This window comes from Notamacropus eugenii, chromosome 2 (assembly GCF_028372415.1).
Source record: "Notamacropus eugenii isolate mMacEug1 chromosome 2, mMacEug1.pri_v2, whole genome shotgun sequence".
NCBI classification, from domain to species: Eukaryota; Metazoa; Chordata; class Mammalia; order Diprotodontia; family Macropodidae; genus Notamacropus; species Notamacropus eugenii.
This window is the reverse complement of record NC_092873.1, coordinates 510,958,224-510,985,249: the sequence shown is the minus strand read 5'-3', so window position 1 is coordinate 510,985,249 and position 27,026 is coordinate 510,958,224. Positions and strand designations below refer to the sequence as shown.

General features: G+C 39.9%; 1 protein-coding gene across 6 annotated transcripts in view; it reads left to right on the top strand.

The window, feature by feature from the left end:
* The window catches only part of FAF1 (Fas associated factor 1), a 466,037-nt gene that overhangs the window by 313,149 nt on the left and 125,862 nt on the right, over positions 1 to 27,026 (top strand). For all 6 annotated transcript variants that reach the window (XM_072649394.1, XM_072649398.1, XM_072649395.1 and 3 more), the window contains one exon: positions 16,299 to 16,394. In XM_072649394.1, coding sequence (XP_072505495.1) covers positions 16,299 to 16,394 — 96 coding nt within the window. The remainder of the gene's footprint in view (positions 1 to 16,298; positions 16,395 to 27,026) is intronic.

Below are 27,026 nucleotides of genomic sequence, written 5' to 3'. Positions count from 1 at the left end.
GCTCTATGAGCAAAGCAGAATTGAAACAGCACAAAGGAAATGTAGTATGTGCAAATTTGGAATATCCACCCTAAAAATTCATACTGACTATCAGTGCCCAATCTGTGGTAGAGCATTCCAAGCTTGTATTGGTCTGATCAGCCACAGTTGGACACAATGAAACTTCACTTTATTGTGATGTCATTTTGGTCCTCTTCAAGAACAAAGGACAGCAACCAACCAACCAACGTGTTCCAGACAGTGTGCTAGGTACTTTACAAATATTATCTCGAATCTTCACAGCAACCCTGGGGGGAAGGTGCTATTTTTTGGTCATCTTTTTTTATTTAATTGATTTGTTTTCAGTTTTCAACAATCATTTCCATAAGTTTTAAATTTTCTCCCCCTCCCTTTCCCCTCTGTCGCCAAGACAGCATGCAATCTTATATGGGTTCTACACATACATTTTTATTAAGCACATTTTCACATTAGTTGTGTTGTACAGAAGAATTAAAACGAATGGGAGAAACCATGTGAAAAATCAAAACACAACAAAAGAGAAAATAGTGTGCTTCATTCTGCATTCCAATTCCATAGTTCTTTCTCTGCATGTGGATAGAATTTTGCATCAGTAGTCCTTTAGGAATGTTTTAGGTCCTTGCATTGCTGTGAAGGGCTAAGTCTATCAGAAACAGTCCTCACACACTGGGGTTGCTACTATGTACAATATTCTCCTGGTTCTGTTCACTTCACTCAGCATCAGTTCATATAAGCCTTTCCAGGTTTTTCTGAAGTCTGCTTGTTTGTCATTTCTTGTAGCACAGTAGTATTCCATTGCATTCATATGTCATAATTTGTTCATCCATTCCCCAGTTAATGGGCATTTCTTTGATTTCCAGTTCTTGGCCACCACAAAAAAAAGCTACTATAAATATTTTTGTACATGTGGGACCTTTTCCCGTTTTTATGATTTCTTTGGGATACAGCCCTAGAAGTGATATTGCTGGATCTAAGGGTATGCACATTTGTGTTGCCTTTTGAGCATAGTTCCAAACTCCTCTCCAGAATGATTGGATCAGCTCACAGCTCTGCCAACAATGAATTAATGTCCTAACGCAGGGAGGTGCTATTATTATCTATATTTTAGAGTTGAGGAAGCTGAGGCAGACAGAATGACAGTGACTTGCCCAGAGTCACACCATCAGTAAGTCTATGAGGCCTGATTTAAACTCAAGTCTCCCTGGTTCCAGGGCCCTGCTCTTTATCAGCAGTGGGCTTGAGGAGGAAGTGGTGGCAGCTAGTGTGCTGTTTTCTAGGAGTGTGACTGAGAAAGAGAGGAGAGATCTTGGATCATAGTTTGAGAGAATGGTAGGATCTAAGTGAGGTTTTTTAAGGACAGGAAAGATTTGGGTCTATTATTAGAAGGGAAGGCTCAGTATGCAGGATGAGGTTAAAGATGAGTGAGCAGGGGTGATTTGAAAGCCATATCTCCAAGAGGAGAGAGCATGGGATCAAAGGTATGTGTGAAATGACAGTGATAAGGGCCCTTCACTGTCAGAGACTGAGGGAGAGGAGGGACCAATAGATGATGTCAGGAATCTGAGTTGAAGAGCAGGGAAGACTGAAACCGTTATTCAGCCGGTGTGCAGAGAACCAGTGTTAGTAGGTACAAAGGGAGGTCCTATGGGAAGAGAGTGTGGGGGTAGGGCAAGGTTGGGGAGGAATAGGGATGAAAAGGAACATCTGTAATAACTTCCGGGGGAAACAAGATGAGAAACTTGTAAAAGAACAATACAAGGACACAGCCTTGTAGCAGTGAGGGCCCAGCTGAAGTTGGATAACTTGAATGTGTCACACACTCAGTCACTGGCAGCTTGTGGGTAGGAGCAGGAGAAGGATACAAGACTAAGGCCTGGCTGGAGATAAGCAGCAGGAGAAGTGGGTGAGGGTTGCAAGAACTGAAATGGCCAACCATTGGACTGAGTCTGAAATTGGAGGACAATTCACTTGGAGCAGGGAAGCAGAGTGCAGATAGACCAAGTGACTGCAGGGCCACAGACAAGGCAGTGGAGAAGCCAGGAGATAACAGCATCAGGGAGGCATGTCAGGCCTAGGGACAGAAGAAAGGCCTTTGATAGAAACTTCCCACCTGTCGTTTTAATTCCACCCCCATGAGATGATGAGAGTGATGAGATAGCTGTGAATTATAACACACTTCACGAGCACTTTCCTAATTTGATCCTTGAGTACGATTAGTCCAGTTTTACAGATGAGGAAAGTGAGGCTCCAAGAAATTAAATGATTTCCCCATGATCCTGCTGCTAGTAAGGGTCCAAAATAGCTTGCTGGAGTGGAAAGAAGGATAAGCTGGACATTAGAAGGCTTTGGTTCACACCCTGATTTGTACCACTTACTACTGGTGGTGCCTCAAACAAGTCACCTGATGTCTCTGCACCTCAGTTTTCTTTTCGGTAAAATCAAGGAGTTGTACTAAAAGACTTCTCAGGTCCCTGGCAGTTCTAAAATTTTAATCCTATCATCTGTGGCCACTCAAAAGAGGTTAGCTTGGCTATCTTGAATAGAAAAACAAAGTAGATGAAGAATGTATATAGCCCTGATGATAGCATGTAGTTAATTGAATGAGTAGTCCTTGGGAATAGTTAATCAGTTAATTGGATAATAGATAGCTGCTTCATATGGACAGTGTGTACAGGATGGATTTCATTTGGGGAAATGTATAAGATCCTGACACTGATGCAAAAACCCATTTTCTTAAGTCCAGCATTAGGTCAGCAGTTAGTAAGGAAACATTTATTAAGCACCCATTTTGTGCCAGGCATTGTGCTAAGGATTATGGTTACAAAAAGAGACAAAAGACAGTCCCTGCACTCCAGAAGCTCACAATCGAATGGGGGAAACAGCAAGCAAATAAATATGTATAAGTTAGCTATATATGGGATAAATAGGAAAAAATTAAAAGTGAGAAGGCGCTAGAATTAGGAGGGGCTGTAGAAGATGGAATTTTAGCTTGGACTTGAAGGAAGCCAGGAGGGAGAGATGAGGAGGAAGAGCATTCAAGGAATGGGGGATAGCCAGTGAAAAGACCAGAACTAGGAGATAGTCTTCTTAGTAGAACATCAGGAGGCCAGGTTGCATCATAATCTTAGAAGAGAAATGGCAGATGGCCAGAAATGCCACAGCAAGATACCTAGGTACTGTACAGGGGAGTGCAGCCCATGACTGGTTTTGACCTGGGTAGTAGAAGTTGCCCCAAAGCCCTTACTGAGATCAGTTCTGCATTGTATTCCCCAAGAAAGACAAATGCCTTGCGTATTAAGGTTCTTTATCAAATTTATAGAAAGACACGGACAAGAAATTGATTGGCTCAGAAGGGTTGCTTTCTCTATCTGTGAAGGGAGAACACACTAAGAAGATTATGTTAACCTTGTGGGGGGACAATAGGAATAAACCAACACCCCCTCCCCCCAATCACAGAACCCTGTTGGTAGTCCAATGAATCAGTGGGTCTGGAGCAGAAATGCAGCTGATGTGAGTACCAGTGAACAGGTCCTTACAGTTTCACCCCAGGACACGAGTGCCTCCATCAGGAGAGACCAGATTGATACAAGGTCATATCCATGGAGGGGTGGAGAGCAAAGGGGGAGTTGGCACTAGCATTTAGGGAGATTAGGGAAGGCCTCATGTGGAAGGTGGTATTAGAGCTGAACCTCAAAAGAAAATAGAGATTATAAAAGCTGGAGGTGAGAAAGCAAAGTATGGCAGGCATGAGGACCAGCCAAGGTAAATACATGGAGATGGGAGATGAAATTTTGTATATGAGGAAACAGTAAAAAATATGGGGATATGAAAAGGAGTAAAGTCTAGTAAGGCTGGAAACCGTAGAGGGTCAGTCCAGGTTGTAAAGGGCTTTCTGATAGCAGTTATCGTTTGGAAGCTTCCATTCTAACTATTCTGGCTAATGATGCTTAATCTAGTTCTTTCTATGTTGTTGAAAAAATGTAAATTTCACCCAAATTCTACCTCCCTGGGACAGAACCCTAATCATGCCACTCTAGTTTTGGCCCTCACATCTTATCTGCCTGCCAAACGATGAGCTGTGAGGGCAGGAACTGTGTCTTAAAGAAACTTAATTTCTTGGTATGCTTCATGCAAAATTCAGCTTCTTTTAAGTTCTTTGCAGAATGAATGCAAGACCTCCAGTAAAAAGAAAACCAGCTCTCTCCAGAGTTCCTGTTGGGCACGATTTTTGTTGTCAGGTAGCAAAATTCTTCTTCACATTTCTATTGTACTTTTAGGGTTACAGCACATTTCCCTAATAATACCTTGTGTCTTGGTAAATAAATACTAGGATTTACTTTGACAGATTAAGAAACTGAGACTGAGAGTTTAAGTGACTTGCTCAGAGTTACACAACAAGTAACTTCAGAGTCTGAATTTGCACCCACATCTGCAAGGTTAGTGATGAGTCCCTACATTTTTTTTTAACTGTAAAGTTATCAGTAAAATTCACATACTATCCAATTCAAGCAAGACAACTACAGATGTGACCAGGTCACCTTCTCAGAAATCTCCTGGATAATTGGCCTTGGCCCGTAAGTCTCTTTCCCTCTTCCTCTGCTAGGGCCTCCAGATCATTATCAGCTATTTCTTTCTTAACAGTGGACTTTTTTAAAAATTTGGTGACAAAACTGCTATTTAACCTTGCTACAAGAATGTGGCAGCAGGCTAGTCCAGGCAGGTTAGCACGGGCACTTGGTAACTAACATTCTTAATAAGCTTGCTTCAACCTGCAGCAAATTAAAGCTTTGTGACTTTCCAGCACATAAGTGATTAAAAAAAATGCCCCACTTGTATTATGAAGGAAAAATAAATAGAATCTTTCTAATGAGAAGTGAAACTTTAGCCTTGGGATGCAGTAAGATTTCAGGCTATTAAATTCATTGAGTGTAGTAGGATCCTGGCTTCAGAGCCAATAGGGACGTCCCTTTAGAGGTGTCCAACAGGCTGCCCAGTGAAGCTGGAACCAGAAGAAATTGGAAGAGTTAACAAGATAAAGAAAATTATAGCAGAACATAGATGGTGTCAGCGTGTGATGCTCAGGGATCCTTGGGTTCTATTCAGTCTCTTTACCCTTCAAGCTTGCTTTATACGGTTGTTCCAATCCATACCCTCCACTTGGGCCCTTAATAGAGAGAACTGAGGCTGGAGAGAGGAAGGGACTTCTCTAGACAAGCCTTTTAGACATTTCCAAGAGATTCAGCTCTTAATGCTTTTTTCATTCCCAGAACAGCCATATAGCCACATGATTATGGACCTTTGGAATTGGAAAGACCCCTTAAGAACATCTAGATTCTAGTAGAATGTAAGCCCCTTGAGGTCTTAGACTGGTTTACCCTTGTTTCTGACACATCATAGGTGTTGGTCTAGTCCAGTGCCCAAAGGCAACAGACCTTAGACATAACTACCACTTGCCTTGCTGGGACTTGAACACAGGTCTTTAAGTCCAGGGCTCTTTCTGCTACCTCATGCAGATCTCTAATTTTCCAACTTTAAAGGATGACTGTGAGGTACTGAGGCACTAGGCTTCCTCTTCCCACAGTTTATTGGAATTGAAGAGAAAAGTTCTCACAAAACTCATAACTATGCTCAGTAGTATTTGAGGCTAGCAGAATCCTTTGTCTTTTCTCATTTGAGAGATGAGGAAAGCACAGAAAATCCATGACTTTTCTGAGGTTGCCCAAGAAGGAGGTAGCCTAGATAAGGTTTGAACCAAGGCTTACTACCTCCAGTTCACCTTACCAGTCAGTTCCATAGCTTCTTAGAGGTGACCCAGCAAAGACAAGTTGTGGTTGAGCTGATTTCAGCTTAGCCATCTGCCTCCTGGATTTTTGTAGCCCCTCTGCTGGTCCTGGGTGCTGCTGGATGTTATTCCTAGAACTAGGTAGATCTCTATTAATAACGCTAGTGCTGAACCAAAGCTGTTTCATCAGAATGAGGTACCAGCAGGGTTAGAGATGTTGTGACACCCGGAGGAGGCAACAGTGTTTCATAGTCGAAAGAAGGAATCAGAAGAATTGTGTTTCCCAGCTTCTTAGATTACCTTTTCCAACTGCTTTGCAAATCTGAAAGCACTCTATGAATATAAGCTTTCGGTAGCAGTTGCATGTTGAGTCCTCCCAGGGAAATGTAGACACTTCTAGACCTCCCTCCTCTGTCTCCTGTCTTCTCTACTTTTTCTCCCTTCTCCTCTGTCCCTTTTGTCTCTTTATTCCCTTTCCCCCTCCATACCTCTTTTTAAGAATTCAGAAAGTAAACTTTGGGGACATGTTGGGGATATATATAAGAACTCTCATATTTTTAGTGGAATCTATAACATTTATTAAGCACTTGATGTGTGTATACGCAGAGTCAAGAAGGCATTGACCTGGTAATTAGGGGGCAATGGGAGATGGCATTGAGAATGTTGTTGTTGTCATTGAGGCCATCTGGAATTTTCTTGGCAAAGTTACTGAAGTGGTTTGCTATTTCCTTGAGAGCCCCACAAATGCTGATCTGATCAATATCTATGTGAAAGAAAAGTACAAACAAAGCGCCGCCTCCACCCCCCATTTGAGGAAAGAGAACTTGGTTTCTGCTGGGGTCTTCAGGGGAGGCTTCCAGGAGGAGGGGGTGCTGTGATTGGGCCCCATGTGAGTCTAGCCATCAAGAACAGCCAGTTAAGAGGGAAGAGGTGGGCAGGACGCCTTGACTAGAATTTAGGACACATAATGAGGATTAGACAAGAAAGATGTTGAAGTTTAGTCTGATAAATCTTGAAACTTGAAAGGACTGTTTGATATTGTTTGAAGAAAGCAACTTTTATAAGCCCCTGGAGAGCCAAGCTTCAGAAATAACATTATGTTTTATTCATGATCATCAGTCATAGACACCCAGCTTGTAGCAGCACAGGATACATGCGTTGCCATCTGCACATTGTCCAAATATTATGTTTTGATTTGTTTTTTAAGTAAAGCAAATACTGTATATGCTGTTGTAAATTATGCAAAGAGAAATTCCCAGAGAAAAGGTTTGGAAATCCCAGAATAAAGGGTCTGGGGCCACTCTTGTCCTCAAGTTGTTCCTGACCCTGTTAGTGGGAAACTCATTGAGCACCATAGGGAGCAAGTGTTTGTACTTTTTACGGTTATCAAGTCAATATTACTGCTGTTGTCTTCCCTGCCCAGCCCCCCACCTTCCCCTTAGAATGTAAACTCCTTGAGAACATGGATCATTTTATTTTTGCATCCCCATTGCTAGGCCTGTGCCTAGCACTAATGAAGAGTTCTTTCTTTCATGCCTTCATTTTTTATGTTATCTACTACTTTTAGGCTTAGTACTTTCTGATTCTGTTCTCAAAGGAAGAAGTCATGTGTAGAGGTTCGAGGCATCATCATGGAGGTCTGCAGGTCTTCAGCCTCCCTCAATAGTTATTCCTGAAACTTGTGTTCCACTGAGCTTCTTGCCATTCTCATCTGTTTTTGCCTTTGTTTTATAGTCCCCATGTGTTAACATCTCTGTTGACTTAGTTAAGAAGATCATAGGGAGATCCTCATAGACTTTGTCCACACCCACATTTACTGCAGCTGATATTGATGGGTTAGCCTGCAGCCATTTTCATGGTGATCTTTGTAAAGATACTTACCATTACTTCTTCAGTACAAGAAGAAAAATGACCCCATGAAATGATATTTCCTGTTGTTTTTGAGCATATAATAAAACAAATACCCCAAATGTCTTTATTTGCCTTACTAAGGAGTACCCATGAACCATTCTTTCATTTCTTTCCTCCTCCCTTCTTCAGTTATATCTTAAAACCAGGCAGAGACCCATTAGTGATAAGACAGTCATTCCTGCATCAATTGTGTATAGCAAAACATTGACTTGTTAGAAAAAAATTTAAGTTAATATAAAGCTAGAATAATGAAAAAAATATGGTATGAGATTGAAACAAGTCAATTCTGAGCTACTCAGAGAAATTATTGACAAAGAAAATAGAGTGATAGATGGTAGAAAGTACTAAGAATATACTAAGTACTAAGAAAATACTAAGAATAATTATTTCACACAAAAGTTTAACTAATGTAAATCACTTGCCATAATAAAGAGACCATGGAGACCAGCAAAGATGGGACTTAATTGCCAAAGATATAGCAGCCTAAGGCAATTTTCGGGCAGTCAGCAGTCACTGATTAACAACCAGCAGTGTGCCAGGCACTAGGCTAAGCATTAAGGATACAAAGAAAGGCAAAAATCATCTCCTGTTGGTTGAAAAGAGTCAAGAATGAGATGAAGAGCATTCTAGGCATGGGGACAAAGAGAGGAAGGTTGAGTGCAAGACATAATGTGGTTGGATCTTAGAGTGTGTAGAGGGGAATACAGTGTAAGCAGGATGGAAGAGTAAGGAGGAGCCAGGTTAGGGAGAGCTTTAAATTCCCCAAAAGGACTTGGGATTTGGTCTTGGGAGTCATAGAGGCCTCTAAGCCATTAGAGTTCATTGAGCAGAGGGTGTTATGATCATTCCCACACTTTCAGAAAAATCAGCTTGGCATCAAAGTGGAGGATGAACTGGAACTGAAATGAGGAGAGACTTGAGGAAGGGAGAATAGTTTCATCAGGCAAGAGGTGATAAAGGCCTAAATATAGTTGTTGGCTGGGTAAGTGGAGAGGAAATCTGTGCATGATATGGTAAATGTAAGATGTCTTTATCTCTGTCTTTATCACAGTGTGTGGAATAGAGTAGACATTTGATATCACAAGACTTAGTTATTAGGGATGAGTGAGAGAAAGTTATGGAACATGACACTGAGAGTTCAAACCTTAGTGACTAGAAGGATGGTGGTACCCTCAGTAGTAATAAACAAGTTCAGAAATGGAGTGGAGAGGAGAGATATCAGGAAGAAATAACAAATTCATTTTGCATTTGCATTTGAGATGCCTGTGGAACATCCAATTCAAATGTCCAACCAGCAGTTGGTTACCTGGGACTGAAGATCAGAAGAGAAACTTGAACTGGATAAATAGATCTCAGAATCATCAGCATGGAGTTGGTCATGGGAGAGAATGAGTTCACCCAAGGAGAGGTTACAGAGGAGAAAGGAATCAGGGTGAGGCCATAGAGCCTTGGAGGACAGGAACAGGTAGAAGGTGTGGCATAAGTAATCCAGTAGAAGAGATTGAGAGAAAACAACCAGACATGTAGGAGAAGCAAGAGGGAGCAAAGTTATGAGAGAAAGCACAGTAAATGTGAGTTATGAGAAAACTCATAGAGAAGAGTGTCCAGGAGGTGAAGATCTGGTCAGCTGGGTGGGCCAAAGAGGTGCAGAGAGGTCATGAGACATGAGGATCAAGAAGAGACCAGTAGATTAGCCAACTAATAAAGCTCTGGTTAACTTTGGAGACAGCAGTTTAAGTGATAAAATCAGAAGCCAGATTGCAACAGATTTAAAGGAGAGTGAGGGGAGAAAAAGGTGGAGGCAACAATTATAGGTGACTTTCAAGGAATTTAGCTAAGAAAGAGAGGAGAAATATAGGAAGCTGGCTGATGGGCATAGCAGCATCTAGTGAAGAAGAGACATTCACATGTCTATAGGAATTATGGAAGTGTGAGTAGGTAGGCCGAGATTGAAGATTTAAGAGAGTAGGGATAATAGTGGGAGCAGTCTACTGGCTTTTCTACCTCAAAAAGGTAAAAATATTTCTAAACAGCAAAGGAAAATCAGGCAGATTAGACCAGGTATGTCTTTTGATCACCTGTGCTGGAAGTGACACAGTGTTGAGAGGGTTAACAAAGTGTCTAAAGAAATGGGAGAGAGCAAAGATAGGAAAAAGGATCCTGGATCTTATACTGAGAACTTTTCCATCTATATAAAATTGTCATACTTATCATCAACACACTCCATGAGTTTATCATTAATGAGAGTCTTAATAGAAAACAAAAAGACTTTTGCAACTGATATCCCAAAGTGTTTATCTTTACTATTACATAGTTAACTTGAAAGATGACAAGATCCCACTGGGCTTAGTTTTTTGTTTGTTTTTTTTTTTATTTTGTAAAAAGCATTTGATTTGGTAAAGCAAATATCACCTTAAAATCTCTCTTTCAACAACATATCACCTCTCCAAATGTCTAAATCATTCAGGATTCCTTGAAAGATATAACAGAATGAATGAGTGAATGAATGAATGAATCATTAAGATGCTTACTATAAGGAAAGCACTATGCTAAGCTCTGGGGATACAAATAGAGAAGCAACACAGAGAACCTTATTTAGTGACTCAGACATGAGATGAGAAAAGATAAGAGATATGTGTATTCTCACCACTATGGTGAAAGACTTTCAGTATAATGTCAAAGTTGAAGAGGGGTTTCGTAAAGAGGAATTAGTCCAATAAAAACTGTTTGTGGAATGACTAACCCTGGGTGCCCCCTGAGGTGCTGTCCTGGGCCCTCTTTTCTTTTCCCTCCATTCTATCTTCACTTGCTGGTCTCATCAGTTCCCATGGGTTTAATTATCATCTCTATGCAATGATTTCTAAATCATTCTTTCCAGGCTAATCTTTTTCCTCAACTCCAGTATTGCATCGCCTGCTATGTTTTGGATGTCTTAAACTAAATATAACAAACTCAACATGCTCAGGCCAGAACTCATTTGAACAAGTATTCAAACTATGCTTCAGAGAGTACAAGTCCAGTGAGCTGGCCATGTTGTTCAAATACAAAATGCATGCTTGCCAAAAAGACTATTTTATGGAGAACTCACATGGGGCAGGTGATCACGTGGTCAGAAGAAGTGATACAAGGACACTCTCAAGGTCTCTCTCAAGAACTTTGGATTTGATTGTGCCACGTGGTAGACACTGGCATAGGATCATTCGGTATGGCGTGTGCACATCAGAAAGGGTGCTATGCTCTGTGAGCATAGCAGAATTGAAACAGCACAAAGGAAATATAGGATGCACAAATTTGGAGTATCCACCTCAAATGTTCACCTGCACTATCTCTGCCCAGTCTGTGGTGGAGCATTCCGAGCTCACATTGGTCTAATCAGCCACAGTTGGACACATCAAAACTTGGCTTTGTCATGGTGATGTCATTTTGGTCCTCTTTGAGGACAAAGGACAACAACCAACCAAGAGCATTTTTTCATGTGACTATAGGTAGTTTTCATTTCTTCATCTGAAAACTTCTTGTTCATATACTTTGATGAATTATCAAGGTGCAGGTAACTCTTGATGAGGAAATCCTTGCCAGCAGCATAGGGCAGCATCTTCCTAGTAACTGAGGGTCCAGAGAATTGCCATGGCGTACTGAGAGGGTATGTGCTCAGGATCACAGAGACAGATGTATTGAGGCAGGACTTGAACCCAGATCTTTCTGAATCATCCCTCTGTCTACAGGACTGTGCTGCTTCTAATGCACACACCATGTATTATTTTGGAGTAAAGTGATATGTTGTCATGTCTCATCCCTCTGAGTTCTATGAGGGCAGTACCTTATGCAACATTGGACATACAATAGGTATTGAACATGCCTGCTGTTCTGCTGTTGTTCAGGAAAGATTTATTTTAGTTCATATTTTCTAGATCTTCTTTCCCCCCCCCCCCCCTCCCCAATTGCTGCATCACTTCTCTCCTGGACTATTGCAGTAATTTCCTAATTGGTTTCCCTCCTCAAATTTCCTTCCTTTCCAGTCCATCCTCCACACAACTGCCAAAGTGACAAAAGGATGTTCCTGAAAAATAGGTCTAACCACCTGGCTTCCCTAGCCAAAACTTTTCAGTGCTCCCAACTCTATGATTAAAAAAGAAAAAATTGCTTTGGAATTTGAACTTTTCACAGTCTGGCAATAGCCCAGCTTCTCAGGCCGATTGCTCTTCTTGTAATCTGTGTTCCAGGTAAAATGGCTTCTTACTATTCTCCCCAGATCTGCTGTACTCTCCATCTCCATGCTTCTGTGTTGGTTGGCTGCCATGTCTCATACACTCTCCTTCCTCATATCTGCTTCTTTCTAGACTCTGACTAAGGGACCTCCTTTCATACCTGCCACTGCTGGTCTTTCCCCCATCCCACCAATCATTGCACCCCTTCCCTCATAGTTACCTTGTACATATGTTGAATGTGCTTATGTGACTATGCTTTCCCTCTGATAGAACATAAGTTTTGTGCCTAAAACAGTAAGTGCCTGGCACATAATGAACAATGTTTTTTAATGAATTGATCAATATTTAACATGAATCAAGAAGATGTAGTGAAAGGAGCATTGTAAAGATGGAAAAGTTTGAGTGTTGCCCAGGCTAAGCCTTTGTTTCTATATCTCTCTAAAATAGAAGTAATAACCTCTCCTGCCTTCCTCAAGGGATGCTTCCAGAGCTAACTAGATCATGAACGTGAGAGAGTTTTAATAAGCATAAAGCATTATGAAATAGAAAATAATTTCTCTCTATAAATGACAAGTCTTAAAAGCCTTCTCATTTCCTTCCTATTTTAGTTACAATTGTTGACTGTTTTGCTGTTCAGTTTATAGCCAGTACCATTGTTTGTTTGCCATTTCATTAATTTGGGGTTTAAACTTACCGTAACAATGAGACTATGACGCACCCAGCCTTCCCTTAGGAAGGTGTTAATGGATATTTTTGTTACTAGAGACCACAATCATACAAGCTACAGATTGTTGGGCCCCCAGGTGTACAGTTAGATTCAGGTGGGCGGTAGCACAACTTCTAAATTACCGTATTAGAAGCCAGATGTAAACAGTCATAGAACAGAGTGTCAGAGCCAGAAGGTAGAATGTCAGATTTGGGAGGCACCTTAGAAAACAGAAACTTACTTTGTAGATGAGGAAACTGAGGTTCAGGGAGCTAGGTCACTTTATCCAGGATTACACCAGAAATTGAGGTAGAGCTGGAACCAAAGCTTTTTGTACCAGGCCACACAAAGAACTCTGAAGTCTTTGGGAAAAACATGGAAATGCTTTTCGTGTTGTTTAGAACGTTTGCTTCAGAGGGCTTTCAGTTTCTGTGTTAAGAACCAAAGCATCTAGGGATAAGGAGATATTTGTTCCTCTATACTCTATCCTTGTTAGGCCTCATCTAGAATACTGGATTCAGTTTTAGGGTCATCATTTTAGGAGGGACATTAATGAACTGGAAAGCATCCAGTAGGACAGCCCAGATAATGAAAGACTTCAAGTTCATGCCATATGAGAAATCACTTGAAGAAACTGGGAATGTGTAGCCAGGAGAAAAAAAGACTGGGGGAACCTGATAGCTGTGTTTAAGTTTAGAAGTGCTGTTATTTGGTGGAGGGATTAGTCCTGTTGGGCTTAGCCCCTGAGGGTGGAACCAGGTGTAGTGAGTGAAAGTTGTAAAAAGGTTAATTTTTCCTGTAGAAAACAGGACTTTAGCTGAGACTTGAAGAAAGCTGAGGAAGGAGAGTATAACACATATAAAGGATAGCCAGTGGAAAGGGAGAGTAAAGAAATAGAGTGTAAGGGACAGCCAGGACACCAGTACCACTGGATCACAGAGGACATGGAGGGGACTAAAGTGTTAGAAGACTGGGAGGGTAGGAGGGGTTCAGGTTATGAAGGGCTTTGAAGGCCAAACAGGATTTTATATTTGATCCTACAGAGGCAGCTGAGGGGTGAAGTGGTAGAGCACTGGGCCTGGAGACAAGAAGACTCATCTTCATGAGTTCAGATCCAGCTGTGTGAACCTGTTTGCCTCAGTTTTCTCATCTGTAAAATGAGCTGCAGAAGGACATAGCAAACCACTCCATTATCTTTGCCAAGAAACCCCGAAATGGGTCATGAAGAGTTGGACCCTACTAAAACGACTCATCAACAACACAGGTGCTACTAGTTTGATGAGTAGGGGAGTGATGTGATCAGATCTGTGTATTATGAAGATTAGCAGATGGGCTACAGGTGTGGTGTCAACAGCCACTAAGATTTTGGTTCTAAGGCATCTTCCAGTTTTAACCCTTTTTCCCCCAGCTGTGACAAAAACAATCACACCATCCCTGTCTTTATAGAGCTTCTAGTCTGATGGAAGAGTAGAGTATGGCATATTCACAATTTAGTATATTAGAGAAGAATGTGGTGAAGACAAAGGATAGGGCCAGGCCAAATGCTGAGAGACATGTGAGTGGGCATCAGTTTCATGTAGTTTGTGGGTGGAGAGTGAGAAGAGCACCATGACCATGAAGAAGAAGACGTATGAGTTTGCCTTGAAAGAAGGAGCCTAGACAGAGATATGGATGGAGTCAACAAAAGCTCAAAAATGGAAGAGGGTAGAGGCCAGAGAATCCTGGACTGTAGAGGCACCTGACTGCTGGGGTCAACGTTTCAACTTAACTTGAGACGATAAATGAAGATAGATCTAACCGCATGATCATCAGGGTATTTTTGAACAGTGGTAGAGAATACATAGTTGGAAACAGTCTGTCTTGTTGTAGGCAAGAAGAGGCCAAGGCCTATGCAAAGTATCGACAGTGAGAATGGAACAGAGTATGGACCTGAAAGATATTTTTACTTTAGTTAATTTAAACATATTAAATGACTAGTACATGTCCTGCTTCCATTGATTCTGTGAATAATGCATGGTTATGCCCCAACACATTCACCGATGTGGGTTTCAAACCAGGGCCCCTGACTCCTAGCCTAGTGTTTTCACTGCATCATGTTGCCCGTATGAGACAGTGGATGAGAAGTGACTGGATGGTATTATGGATGTAATGTACGTATGGACATTATGAATGGTAATGGAGGTGTTGTTGGGAGAGTTTATGAGCTGGTTCCATTTTTTTCCTGGCTGTGTAATGGAGTAAATCATTTTACCTCCAAGCCTTAATTTCCTTATCTTTAAAGTGGAGATAATAATCTTTGGACTCTCTACTTCATATGATTATTGTTTGAAAGCTCCTTTTAAGCTTCAAAGTTCACCATCAATATGTTTTTTTTGTGATTATGATATAATTTTGCAGAGATTTAGATATAATGGAGATACATTGTGGTTTAATGGTTAGAGAAAGTGAATGAAAGAACAAGGTTTTAGACCCAGCTCTGACGTACCAGCTAAGTGTTCCAGGCAGTGTTTAACTTGTAGGCCCTCAGATTTCTCTATCAGATTGCAAATCCAGTGCCTGACACATAATAGTGCTTAATAAGTACTTTCAGGAAGGAACACTTCAGACACTGTGCTAAATACTTACATGGAAATAGAAAAAACGAGACTGGTCCTGCCCCACCAAGGATTTCATAGTCTAAAAAGGGAAGTTTTGGCCAAGGGAGGTGTGATTTGGTCTGGAAGTCATAGGAATGGTGAGTGGAGACATAGTGAAATTCCCTGACAAGTCCTTTCCAGGTATGATAGTGTTCATTTAACTCTTGTTCCAAGACTTAGAAATGGAGGAGGGGGTTCCATGGGCATGAGAATGACTAGAGAGCAGCAGACAGTGTTTGGAGGGGGTTGTTCTGGCTAGTTATGAAGAACTCTGACCAATGAAGTAGTAGAATCCTAAGGAGGGAGATGGAGAGGTGTGGCATTAAGATGACCAGCCAGTTCATGGGAAAATTACCAAACTATTGCTAACCTACCCTGGTATCCTCCCCTTCACCTTTCTTTTACGTGTTGTCTTTAGCATTCGAATGTCAGATCCTCAAGGACAAGGACTGCCTGTATTCCATGGATTTTTCTTACCCAGCAGTTCCCTGCACCATTAAAATTGCAGGTCAAGTGTAGTACAAAGCAGCAATAAAAGACTAGATGTTACATTTCTTTTAGGTGTGTTACTTGGTTTCTTGTAGGCCCAGGCTAATTGTCCTTCATTCTTGGGACACAATGAAGTTCAGAGACCTGGGTTCAAAACTCAGTTGTGTCACTTGCTGCCTTTGTGAGTTGATGCAAGTCCCTTCACCTCCCTGAGGAGAAGGGGTCTGTTCTGGGAGGCTTCCTTGTTCCAGGTGAAGCCATTTCAGTATCCAGTTGTGTTCTTGGACAGACAGAACAAAACCCGATAGAAAGTGCTCAGTCAGAAGACTGAGGTTCAGAGCCAGGGTGACACTCAGCATATTGGTTTCCTGTCTGGACCTTAGTTTCCTGATCTGTTCAGTACTTCTCTCTTTCCTTCCTCTTACAAGCCCCTTGATTGTGTGGCTTGCCCAAGTAATCTAGACTTATTTCCCAGTATAATAGTGGGAACTGTCTGAAAGATTCTCACTCTCCTGGATGCCACTCACCAATGGCCACTTCTGTTGCAGATGTGCCTCGTGGCAGCAGGGCTCACCTACCCTTGTCATCATCTCACGGTGGGGAGGAGGTCTTCACCAGCACAAGCCCGGGAAGAGTCAGAAGAGGTAAGACGGCTCTCTTGGGCACCCCAGCACACAGCCGAGGCTTTGGTTTCCTTTTCCACCTCTGAGTGTGGTGCTGACAGAACCCTTGGCCTGGTTTATGAAGTGCTCCCAGCTATCTGGGATCTATCACTGTTGTTTATTTCTTTGTCATTGAAACAGGAGAAAAGTTGATCGCATAGTGGGGGGGGGGGGCCTCTGCTATCCTCACAATGCCAGGAGAAAGAAAGAGGAGGGCCCCCCCAGCATGTGGCAGACTTCCTGTAAGTCTGAGCTTGAGAGCATAAGGCATGCAGTGGTTTGCGATTACAGTCCCATTTGTGTATTTAGGTACAACTGATTAAATAAAAAGGTAATGTTTCTAATGCTTAGTAGCAAAAGTGCTAGAAGACCTGGGTATATATCCTGGCTCTGCTACTTACTGCCTGTGTCACTGTGGGACCAGGTCCCTTCTGCTCTTTGGACCTTAGTTTTCTCATCTCACAATAGAGTAAGAGTTGACCTCTGAGGTTTCTTCCAGCTCTAAATATTATAAAGAAATTTGAGGGGGGAAGGGCCAGGTATTGAGACTGAGAAGTAAGGTCTGGAAAGAAAAATTCCAAAACCAGGCCCATTCTCATTGTGATTTATGATTTAAAGTTCTTGGTTTCATCATTAACACTGTTCTTCATTATATCTGAAAAGGATCATGTTTGCTGATGTTAGTCAAATTTGTAATAAAAATTTTTTCAAATACACAAGAGACTGCTCCATAAGAGAGTGAAGGTTTTTCTCCCACCACCCTTTTATTATTTTCTTGACCCTTTTAGCACAACTGTCCAAGTATTTCCTGCTGATTTTCTCTCCTTTGCTGAATACTGCCCAGGAGATTAAGTGTCTTCTGGATGCATAGGCCCATTTATATTAAATGACCTAACTAAAAAAGGTATAAATATCTGTACAAAAATGTTGCTTGAAGAGTTTGCTGAAAGGGGACGTGGTTTCTCCCTACAAACTGTCCATCTCTGACCCTCCCTCTTCAAGGTTCGTTGGTTTGAGTCTTTATCAGTGAGGATGCAGTGTCAGACAACAAGCGTGAATTCATTCCGAACAGGTTGTACCTACTGAGTGCAGAGCACTGGGAATTCTAATAAGGTGTGCTCCCTGCTTTTATCGAGCATCTGTAGTCACAGTCAGAAACTAGAGAACTTTGTTCCAAGAGCATGCAACATTTGGCTAGACATGATGAGCTTTTACTGAATGAGTGAGATTATATTAGATAGTCTTCATTCAGTTTAATTTAGCCAACATTTATTAAGCACCTACTGTTAACATTGGTGGAAGATTACATCCTTAAGTGCATGGCGTAGGTGTACAACACATATCTTTGAGAGGTGCAGAAGACAATACTATGTGTTTTATGAGCCTTTAAGATCATGGTGGGGAGGGGGGGGGAAGGTACCAGGGTAAGATAGTGGCTGCCCACAAAGTATCCAGAAATATCCATCAATGAATGTTGTATGGAGTAGCTAGATGGCACAGTGGATAGAGCACCTGGCCTGGAGGCAGGAAGACCTGAATTCAAATCTGGCCTCAGACACATTTTATGTATGAATCTGGGCAAGCCACTTAATCCTGTTTGCCTCATTTCCTCATCTGTAAAATGAATTGGAGAAGGAAATGGCAAACTTCTCTATTGTCTTTGCCAAGGAAATCCCAAATGGGATCACATAAGAGTCAGACTGAACAACAACAACAACAAAGAATGTTGTTCACTCAACCAACAAGCTTTTAAGTGCCTACTCCCTGACAGGCTCTGTGTAAGACATTGAGGATTACTGCTTAATTCTTCTGCTACTTGGGTGTTAGATTATTTACTACACCTCTTGCGGAAGGTTATTGGAAAAAGGAAAAGGGTCTCTAAGTCAGTTTTTACATAGGTCTTGAATTTAGAATGTTCTAATCATAGAATCTTAGAGTTAGAAGAGCCTTCATCTTTTCTATCCTCACATACAAGGTAAGAATATTTGTCATTGTGTCCTTGGCACTTAGTCAGCTGTTATATACTGAAACCCATGATGATAGATCACTGCCTATCAGAAGATGTCATGGAGGCAGAACCAAGATGGTGGTGTAATGGCAGGGACTTGCCTGAGCTCTCCCAAATTCCTCTCCAAATAACTTTAAAATAATGCCTCAAAATGAATTCTAGAGTGGCAGAACCAGCAAAAGGATGGGGTGAAACAATTTTACAGCTTAGGACAACTGAGAAGGTTGACAAGAAAGATCTGTCTCATTGGTGTGAAAGCAGAGCACAGTCAGCTCAGACTAAACCTTAATAAAGCAGTAAAAGTCTTGGAGGTGACTTAGTCAGTTATGACTTAAGAAGCTCTCAGCCCATAGGTGGTAAGGAGTTCAGACAGATAGTCAGAAAGAAATTACAGAGGACCATTTGCTGGCATGGGATCCAGGATTCTGTTGCATTGCTCATAAGTGGTTCCAGGTTGCAGTCCCAGGGCAAGGAGGATCATTAGTAATAACAGGTACCTTGGTCACAATACCATGGTGAAAAGAGTGCTTGTAGTCATTCACAGAGTAGTGCACAGGCTAGGAGAGCAGTGACCATGCCTTTCTTTAGATCATACCACAGTGGAAGAACTGAACACTTGCAAACCCCCAGAATTAGCTCTGAAAACAGCAGCACAAAAACCTGAAGCTTGGGACAGTGCCTCCTTCACTCTGCAAGCAAAGCCCAATTTTAACATAAAGTTAAAAGTCAAAAAATAGGCTGGAAAAATGAGCAAACAACAAAAAAAGGATCTGACCATAGAAAGTTACTGTCGTGGTAGGGAAGATCAAAACACAAACTCAGAAGAAGACAACAATGTCAAAACAACTATAGCCAAAGCCTCAAAGAAAAACATTAATTGGCATCAGGCCCAAAAAGAGCTCCTGGAAGAGCTCAAAAAGGATTTTAAAAATCAAATAAGAGAGGTAGAAGGAAAATTGGGAGAACGATGCAAGAAAATCATGAAAAAAGAGTCAGTGGTTTGGTAAAGAAACACACACACACACACACACACACAGACACACACAAACTGAAGAAAACAAACACTTTAAAAAAACAGAATAGGCCAAATGGTAAAAGAGGCACAAAAATCCACTGAAGACAATAACTCCTTAAAAGTAGAATTGACCAAATGAGGGGAAAGTTTGCAAAAATTCACTGAAGAAAAGAACTCCTTAAAAAGTAGAGTTTACCAAGTGAAAAAGGAAGTTTAAAAATCCGAGTTGAGTAAGTGGGAGCTAATGACTCCATGAGACATCTAGAAACAATTGAACAAAATCAAATTGATAAAAAAAAATAAAAGAAAATGTGAAATATCTCATTGGGAAAATAATTGACCTTGAAAATACATCAAGAAGCGATAATATAAGAATTATTGGACTACTTGAAAGCCATCATCAAGGAAGAGCTTAGACATAATCCTTCAAGAAATTATCAAGGAGATCTTCAAATGCAGGTCTCCAGAGAATCATAAAAAGGTAAACAAAGGGGAAAAAACAAAAACAAAAACTTGCGACTTAATTAGGTCAAACTGTTTACCTCCCTATAAGGGAAGATGATACCTGTTAATCTTGAGAACTGTGCAGCTATTATGATAAAAGGGATATATGTAGAGGGAACGGGCATAAAGTAAATGATGTCATGTCAAAAATATGATTTAAGTATGAGAAGGGAATGTAATAGGAGGTGTGGAAAAGGGGAAGCAGAAAATGGCAAATTATATCACAGGAAGAAGTACAAAACTATAGTAGAGGGAAGGAGGGGAGGGAGATGAGCATTGTTTGAGAGGTACTCTCATCTGATTTGTTCAAAGGAGGGAACAATAATCTTAAGTAGATAATCCTAACTAGCTCTATAGGTAGTAGGAGGGGAAGGGGGAAGAAAGGGGAGGGTGGCTAAAAGGGAGGAAAGAAGCAATCAGAGTAAAGGGGACTAAAAGGGAGGGGGGCTGAAAGAAGGAGGGGAAGGCTGCAGGAGGAGGGGGAGAAAAGTGAATACTATTGAGGAGGGGAAGGGAGACGGGAGAGTTAAAAGCACAAATGGTGGGAAAGAGGGTGGAGGGAAATACACAGATTGTAATCATAACTGTGAATGTGAATGGGATGAACTCTCCCATAAAACGGAGACGGATAGCAGAATGGATTAAAAGCCATAATCCAACAATATGCTGCTTACAAGAAACACATTTGAAATGGGGGGATACACATAGGATAAAGGTCAAAGGATGGAGCAGAATATATTGTGCTTCAGCTCATGTAAGAAAGGCAGGAGTAGCAATCCTAATCTCAGACAAAGCAAAAGCAGAAATAGATCTAATCAAAAGGGATAGGGATGGAAACTATATCCTGCTAAAAGGCACCATAGACAATGAAGCAATATCATTACTAAACATGTATGCTCCAAGTGGTATAGCATCCAGATTCTTAGAGGAGAGGTTGGGGGAGTTGAAGGAAGAAATTGATAGCAAAACTATACTAGTGGGGGACCTCAACCTCCCCCTCTCTGAACTCGATAAATCCAACCTCAAAATAAACAAGAAAGAGGTTAAGGAGGTAAATAAAACTCTGGATAAGGTAGATATGATAGATCTTTGGAGAAAATTAAATGGGAATAGAAAGGAATATACTTTTTTCTCAGCGGTACATGGAACATTTACAAAAATTGACCATGTACTAGGACATAAAAATCTCACAATCCAGTGCAGAAAGGTAGAGATAATCAATGCATCCTTTTCAGATCATAATGCATTAAAAATTACATGTAATAAAAGGCCATGGAAAGAGAAACCAAAAATCAATTGGAAACTAAATAATCTAATTCTAAAGAAGGGTTGGGTTAAAGAAGAAATCATAGAAACAATCAACAATTTCATTCGAGAGAATGACAATAGTGAGACAACATACCAAAACTTATGGGATACTGCAAAAGCAGTTATTAGGGGAAGTTTTATATCTCTGAATGCCTACATAAATAAAATAGAGAAAGAGGAGATCAATGACTTAGGCTTGCAGTTGAAAAAGCTAGAAAAAGAACAAATTGAAAATCCCCAAGTAAATACCAAATTAGAAATACTGAAAACCAAAGGAGAGATTAATAAAATTGAAATTAAGAAAACTATTGAATTAATAAATAAAACCAATAGTTGGTTTTACGAAAAAACTAATAAAATTGATAAACCTTTGGTCAATCTGATTAAAAAAAAGAAAGAAGAAAACCAAATTACTAATATTAAAAATGAAAGGGGTGAACTCACCTCCAATGAGGAGGAAATTAAAACAATAATTAGAAACTACTTTGCCCAACTTTATGCCCACAAATTCAATAATCTAAACGAGATGGATGAATATTTTAAAAAATACAAATTGCCCAGATTAACAGAAGAGGAAGTTGAATACTTAAACAACCCCATCTCAGAAAAAGAAATTGAACAAGCCATCAATGAACTCCCTAGGAAAAAACCTCCAGGGCCAGATGGATTCACAAGTGAATTGTATCAGACATTTAAAGAACAGTTAATTCCAATTCTACATACACTATTTTTGAAAATTGGGGAAGAAGGAGTCCTCCCAAATTCTTTCTATGATACAAATATGGTTTTGATACCCAAACCAGGAAGAGACAAAACAGAGAAAGAAAATTATAGACCAATTTCCCTAATGAATATAGATGCAAAAATTTTAAATAAGATTCTAGCAAAACGAATACAGCATCTTATCACGAGATTAATACATTATGATCAGGTAGGATTCATACCAGGACTACAGGGCTGGTTCAATATTAGGAAAACTATTAGCATTATCGATCACATCAACAACAAAGCTAACAAAAACCACATGATTATCTCAATAGATGCAGAAAAAGCTTTTGACAAAATACAACATCCATTCCTACTAAAAACATTGGAGAATGTAGGAATAAAGGGAACTTTCCATAAAATAATAAGCAGTATCTATCTAAAACCTTCAGCAAGCATTATATGCAATGGGGATAAGCTAGATGCATTCCCAATAAGATCAGGGGTGAAACAAGGTTGTCCATTATCACCACTATTATTCAATATGGTACTACAAATGTTAGCTGTAGCAATTAGACAAGATAAAGATATCCAAGGAATTAAAATAGCCAAAGAAGAAACTAAGTTATCACTCTTTGCAGATGATATGATGATTTACCTAGAGAATCCCAGAGATTCAAGTAAAAAATTACTAGAATTAATAAACAACTTTGGCAAAGTTGCAGGGTACAAAATAAACCCACACAAATCTTCTGCATTCCTATATATTAGCAACAAAGTCCAACAGCAAGAGATAGAAAGAGAAATCCCATTTAAAGTTAGGGTAGACAGTATAAAATACTTCGGAGTCTACCTGCCAAAACAAACCCAGGGATTATATGAACACAATTACAAGACACTTTTTGCACAAATAAAGTCAGATTTAAGTAAGTGGAAAAACATTAGTTGCTCATGGATAGGCCGTGCTAATATAATAAAAATGACAATTCTACCCAAATTAATATACTTATTTAGTGCCATACCAATTAAACTATCAGGCAATTACTTTCTAGAGCTGGACAAAATAATATCAAAATTCATTTGGAAAAACAAAAGGTCCAGAATACCAAAGGGACTAATGAAAAGAAATGCTTGGGAAGGTGGCCTAGCGCTACCAGACCTCAAACTGTACTATAAAGCAGCAATTATCAAAACCACTTGGTATTGGCTAAGAAACAGAGAGGTAGACAAGTGGAATAGACTTGGCACTCAAGATGCAGTAGGCAAGGAATATAGCAACCTTCTGTTTGATAAACCCAAGGACCCCAGCTTCTGGGATAAGAACTCATTGTTTGACAAAAATTGCTGGGAAAACTGGATAACAGTGTGGCGGAAATTAGGCATAGACCCATACCTGACACTGTACACAAGAATAAAGTCCAAATGGGTACATGATTTAGGTATAAAGATTGATACCATGAATAAACTGGAGAAGCAAGGAATAGTGTATTTATCAGATCTATGGAGAAGGGAAGAATTCTTTACTAAAGGAGAGATAGAATGCATTATGAAATGCAAAATGGATAACTTTGATTACATTAAACTGAGAAGTTTTTGCACAACCAAACCCAATGCAACCAAAATCCGGAGGGATGTAGTAAATTGGGAAAGAATTTTTACAGCTAAGCTCGGGGATAAAGGCCTCATTTCTAAAATATATAGAGAACTGATCCAAATGTATAATCATAGAAGTCATTCCCCAATTGATAAATGGTCAAAGGATATGAACAGGCAATTTTCAGAGGAAGAGGTTAAGGCTATCTATAATCATATGAAAAAATGCTCTAAATCACTATTGGTTAGAGAGATGCAAATCAAAACAACTCTAAGGTACCACATCACACCTATAAGATTGGCAAACATGACAGAACAAGAAAATGATAAATGCTGGAGAGGATGTGGGAAAGTTGGAACACTAATTCATTGTTGGTGGAGCTGTGAGCGCATCCAACCATTCTGGAGAGCAATTTGGAACTATGCCCAAAGGGCTACAAAAATGTGCATACCCTTTGACCCAGCAATATCGCTACTAAGACTATATCCCCAAGAGATCATAAAAATGGGAAAGGGTCCCATATGTACAAAAATATTTATAGCAGCACTCTATGTAGTTGCCAAAAACTGGAAGTCAAGGGGATGTCCATCAATTGGGGAATGGCTGAATAAATTATGGTATATGAATGTAATGGAGTACTATTGTGCCATAAGAAATGATGAACAAGAAGACTTCAGAGAGGCCTGGAAGGACTTATATGACCTGATGCTGAGTGAAAGGAGCAGAACCAGGAGAACTTTATGCACAGCAACAACCACAGTGTGTGAGAGTTTTTTCTGGTAGACTTAGATTTTTGTAATAACACAAGAACTTCTTACCAAAAAAAAAAAAAAAAATCCCAATGGAGGATCTCAAGGCAAAATGCCTGCCACACTCAGAGAGAGAAATATGGAAGTCACTCACATATTGTAGCAGATCATGTTTGTGTATGTGTATGTGTTTGTGTATCATGTTCTGATTTGTTATACGATTTCTTTCATTTATCTTAGTCTGACTACATAGCATGACTATAGTGAAAATATACTCAATAGGAAAGTATATGTAGAATCTATACAGAATTGTATGCAGTCGTGGGGAGGGAGGGGGGTAGTGGGGGGTAGGTGGGGGGGATAAAATCACAATTGTATGGCAGTGATTGTTAAACATTACAAAATAAAAAAAAAAAAAAGAAATTATCAAGGAAAACTACCCTGATATCCTAGAACCCAAGGGCAAAATAGAAATTGAAGAACTTCACCAGTTACTTCCTAAAGGAAATAAAAACTCCCAGAACATTATAGCCAAATTGCAGAGCTTCCAGATCAAAGAGAAAATACTTCAAGCAGCCAGAAAGAAACAGTTCAAATACCACGGAGCCACAAGATTTAGTATATGGATCATAACAAAATTTTGCAAGTCCTTGGAGTACCAGATCATCTTACTTGTCTCCTGAAGAACCTTTATGAGAGCTAAGAAGCAACAGTTAGAACATGAAATGAATAACTTACTGGTTTAAGATTTGAAAAGGAGTATAAATACACAAAATTGTATATTGTCACTTTGTTTACTTAACTTACATGCAGAAAATGTCAAGCTGGATGAATCAAAAGCTGGAATTAAGGTTACTGGGAGAAATATTAATAATCTCAGATATGCAGCTGATTCCACTCTGGGATCAGAAAGTGAAGAGGAATTAAGAAGCCACTTGATGAGGGTGAAAGCAGAAGGTGTAAAAGTTGGCTTGAAGCTTAATATCAAAAAACTTAAGATCTTGGCAACTGGTCCTATCACTTCCTGACAAATAGAGAGAGAAGAAATGGGAGCATGTCAGATCTTATATTTGGACTCAAAGATCGGTACAGATGATGACTGCAGCCATGAAATTAAAAAGACACTTGCTCCTTGGAAGGAAAACTATGGCAAATCAAGACAGCATACCAAAAAGCAGAGACATCACCTTGCCATATAGTCAAAGCTTTGGTTTTCCCCGTAGCAGTGTGGCTAAGATTTGTACTATAAGGAATGCAGAGAGCCACAGAATTGACATTTTCTAAATGTGGTTCTGGAGAAGACTTCTGAGAATCCCTTGGACAACATGGAGATCAAATCAGTCAGTACTTAAATTAATTCAGGCTATAAACTGGAAGGTCAAATACTGAAGCTGCAGCTTAAATACTTTGAGAAGTATTTGAATATTCTCACATAATGAGAAGACTAAATTCATTGGAAAAGGCCCAAATGTTGGGAGTGGTAGTGAAAGAGATGAACTGATAGTATCACAGAAACAATGAACATAAACTTGGTCAGACTTTGGGAGTTAATGAATAGAAGGGCCTGTTTTGCTCTGGTTCATGGGGTCATGAAGAATCAGACATGCCTGAACAACAGCAACACATCAGGATCTCATAAGATTTGGTAGCTTCTGCATTAAAAGGTTGGATAGCTTGGAATTTTATATACTAGAAGGCAAAGGAGCTAGCAATACAACCATGAATCACCTCCCCAACAAAACTGAGTGTAATCCTTCAGGGGGGAAAATGGATATTCCATGAAATAGGGAACTTTCAAACATTCCTAACGAGAAAACCAGAACTGAATAGAAATTTGACTTTCAAATATAATACTCAAGAGAAACATAAAAAAGGTAAACAGGAAAATGAGAGAAAGAGAGATAAAAAAAAAAAAGTAAGATGGAGAGAAATACACAATTAGTTATCATTACTGTGAATGTGAATGGAATAAACTAAACCTTAAAACAGAAGCAGAGAACAGAATGGATTAAAAACCAGAATTCTACAATATGTTATTTACAAGAATCACATGAAGCAGAGACACACACAGAGTAAAGGTAAAGGGCTGGAGCAGAATCTATTATGCTTCAACTGAAGTAAAAATAGAAAGAAAGAAAAGCAGGAGTAGTAGTCATGACTTCAGATAAAGCAAAAGTAAAAATAAATCTAATTAAAAGAGATAAGCAGGGAACTACATTTTGCTAAGAGGGACCGTAGAGAATGACATACTAGCAGTACTTAAACCCATATGTACCAAATGTTATAGCGTTCATATTCTTAAAGGAAATGTTAAATGAGGTACAGGAGGAAATAGAGAGTAAAACTGTACTATTGGAGGACCTCAATTTTCTCCTTTCAGAGCTAGATAAATCTAACCAAAAAAGTGAAGGAGTGAAGGAGATGAATAGAATTTTTCTTTTGGAGGCAATTAGGGTTGAATGACTTGCACAGGGTCACACAGCTAGTGTGAGTATTAGAGGCCAGATTTTAACTCAGGTCCTCCTTACTCCAGGGCTGGTCATTTATCCACTGCACTACCTCACAACCCTAGCTGAATAGAATTTTGGAAAACTTAGATGTGATAGATTTCTGGAGAAAATTGAATGAGAATACAAAGAAATATATCTTTTTTCTCAGCAGTACATAGCATGTGCACAAAACAACCACCATATATTAGGGCATAAAACCTCTTAAATAAATGCAGAGAAGA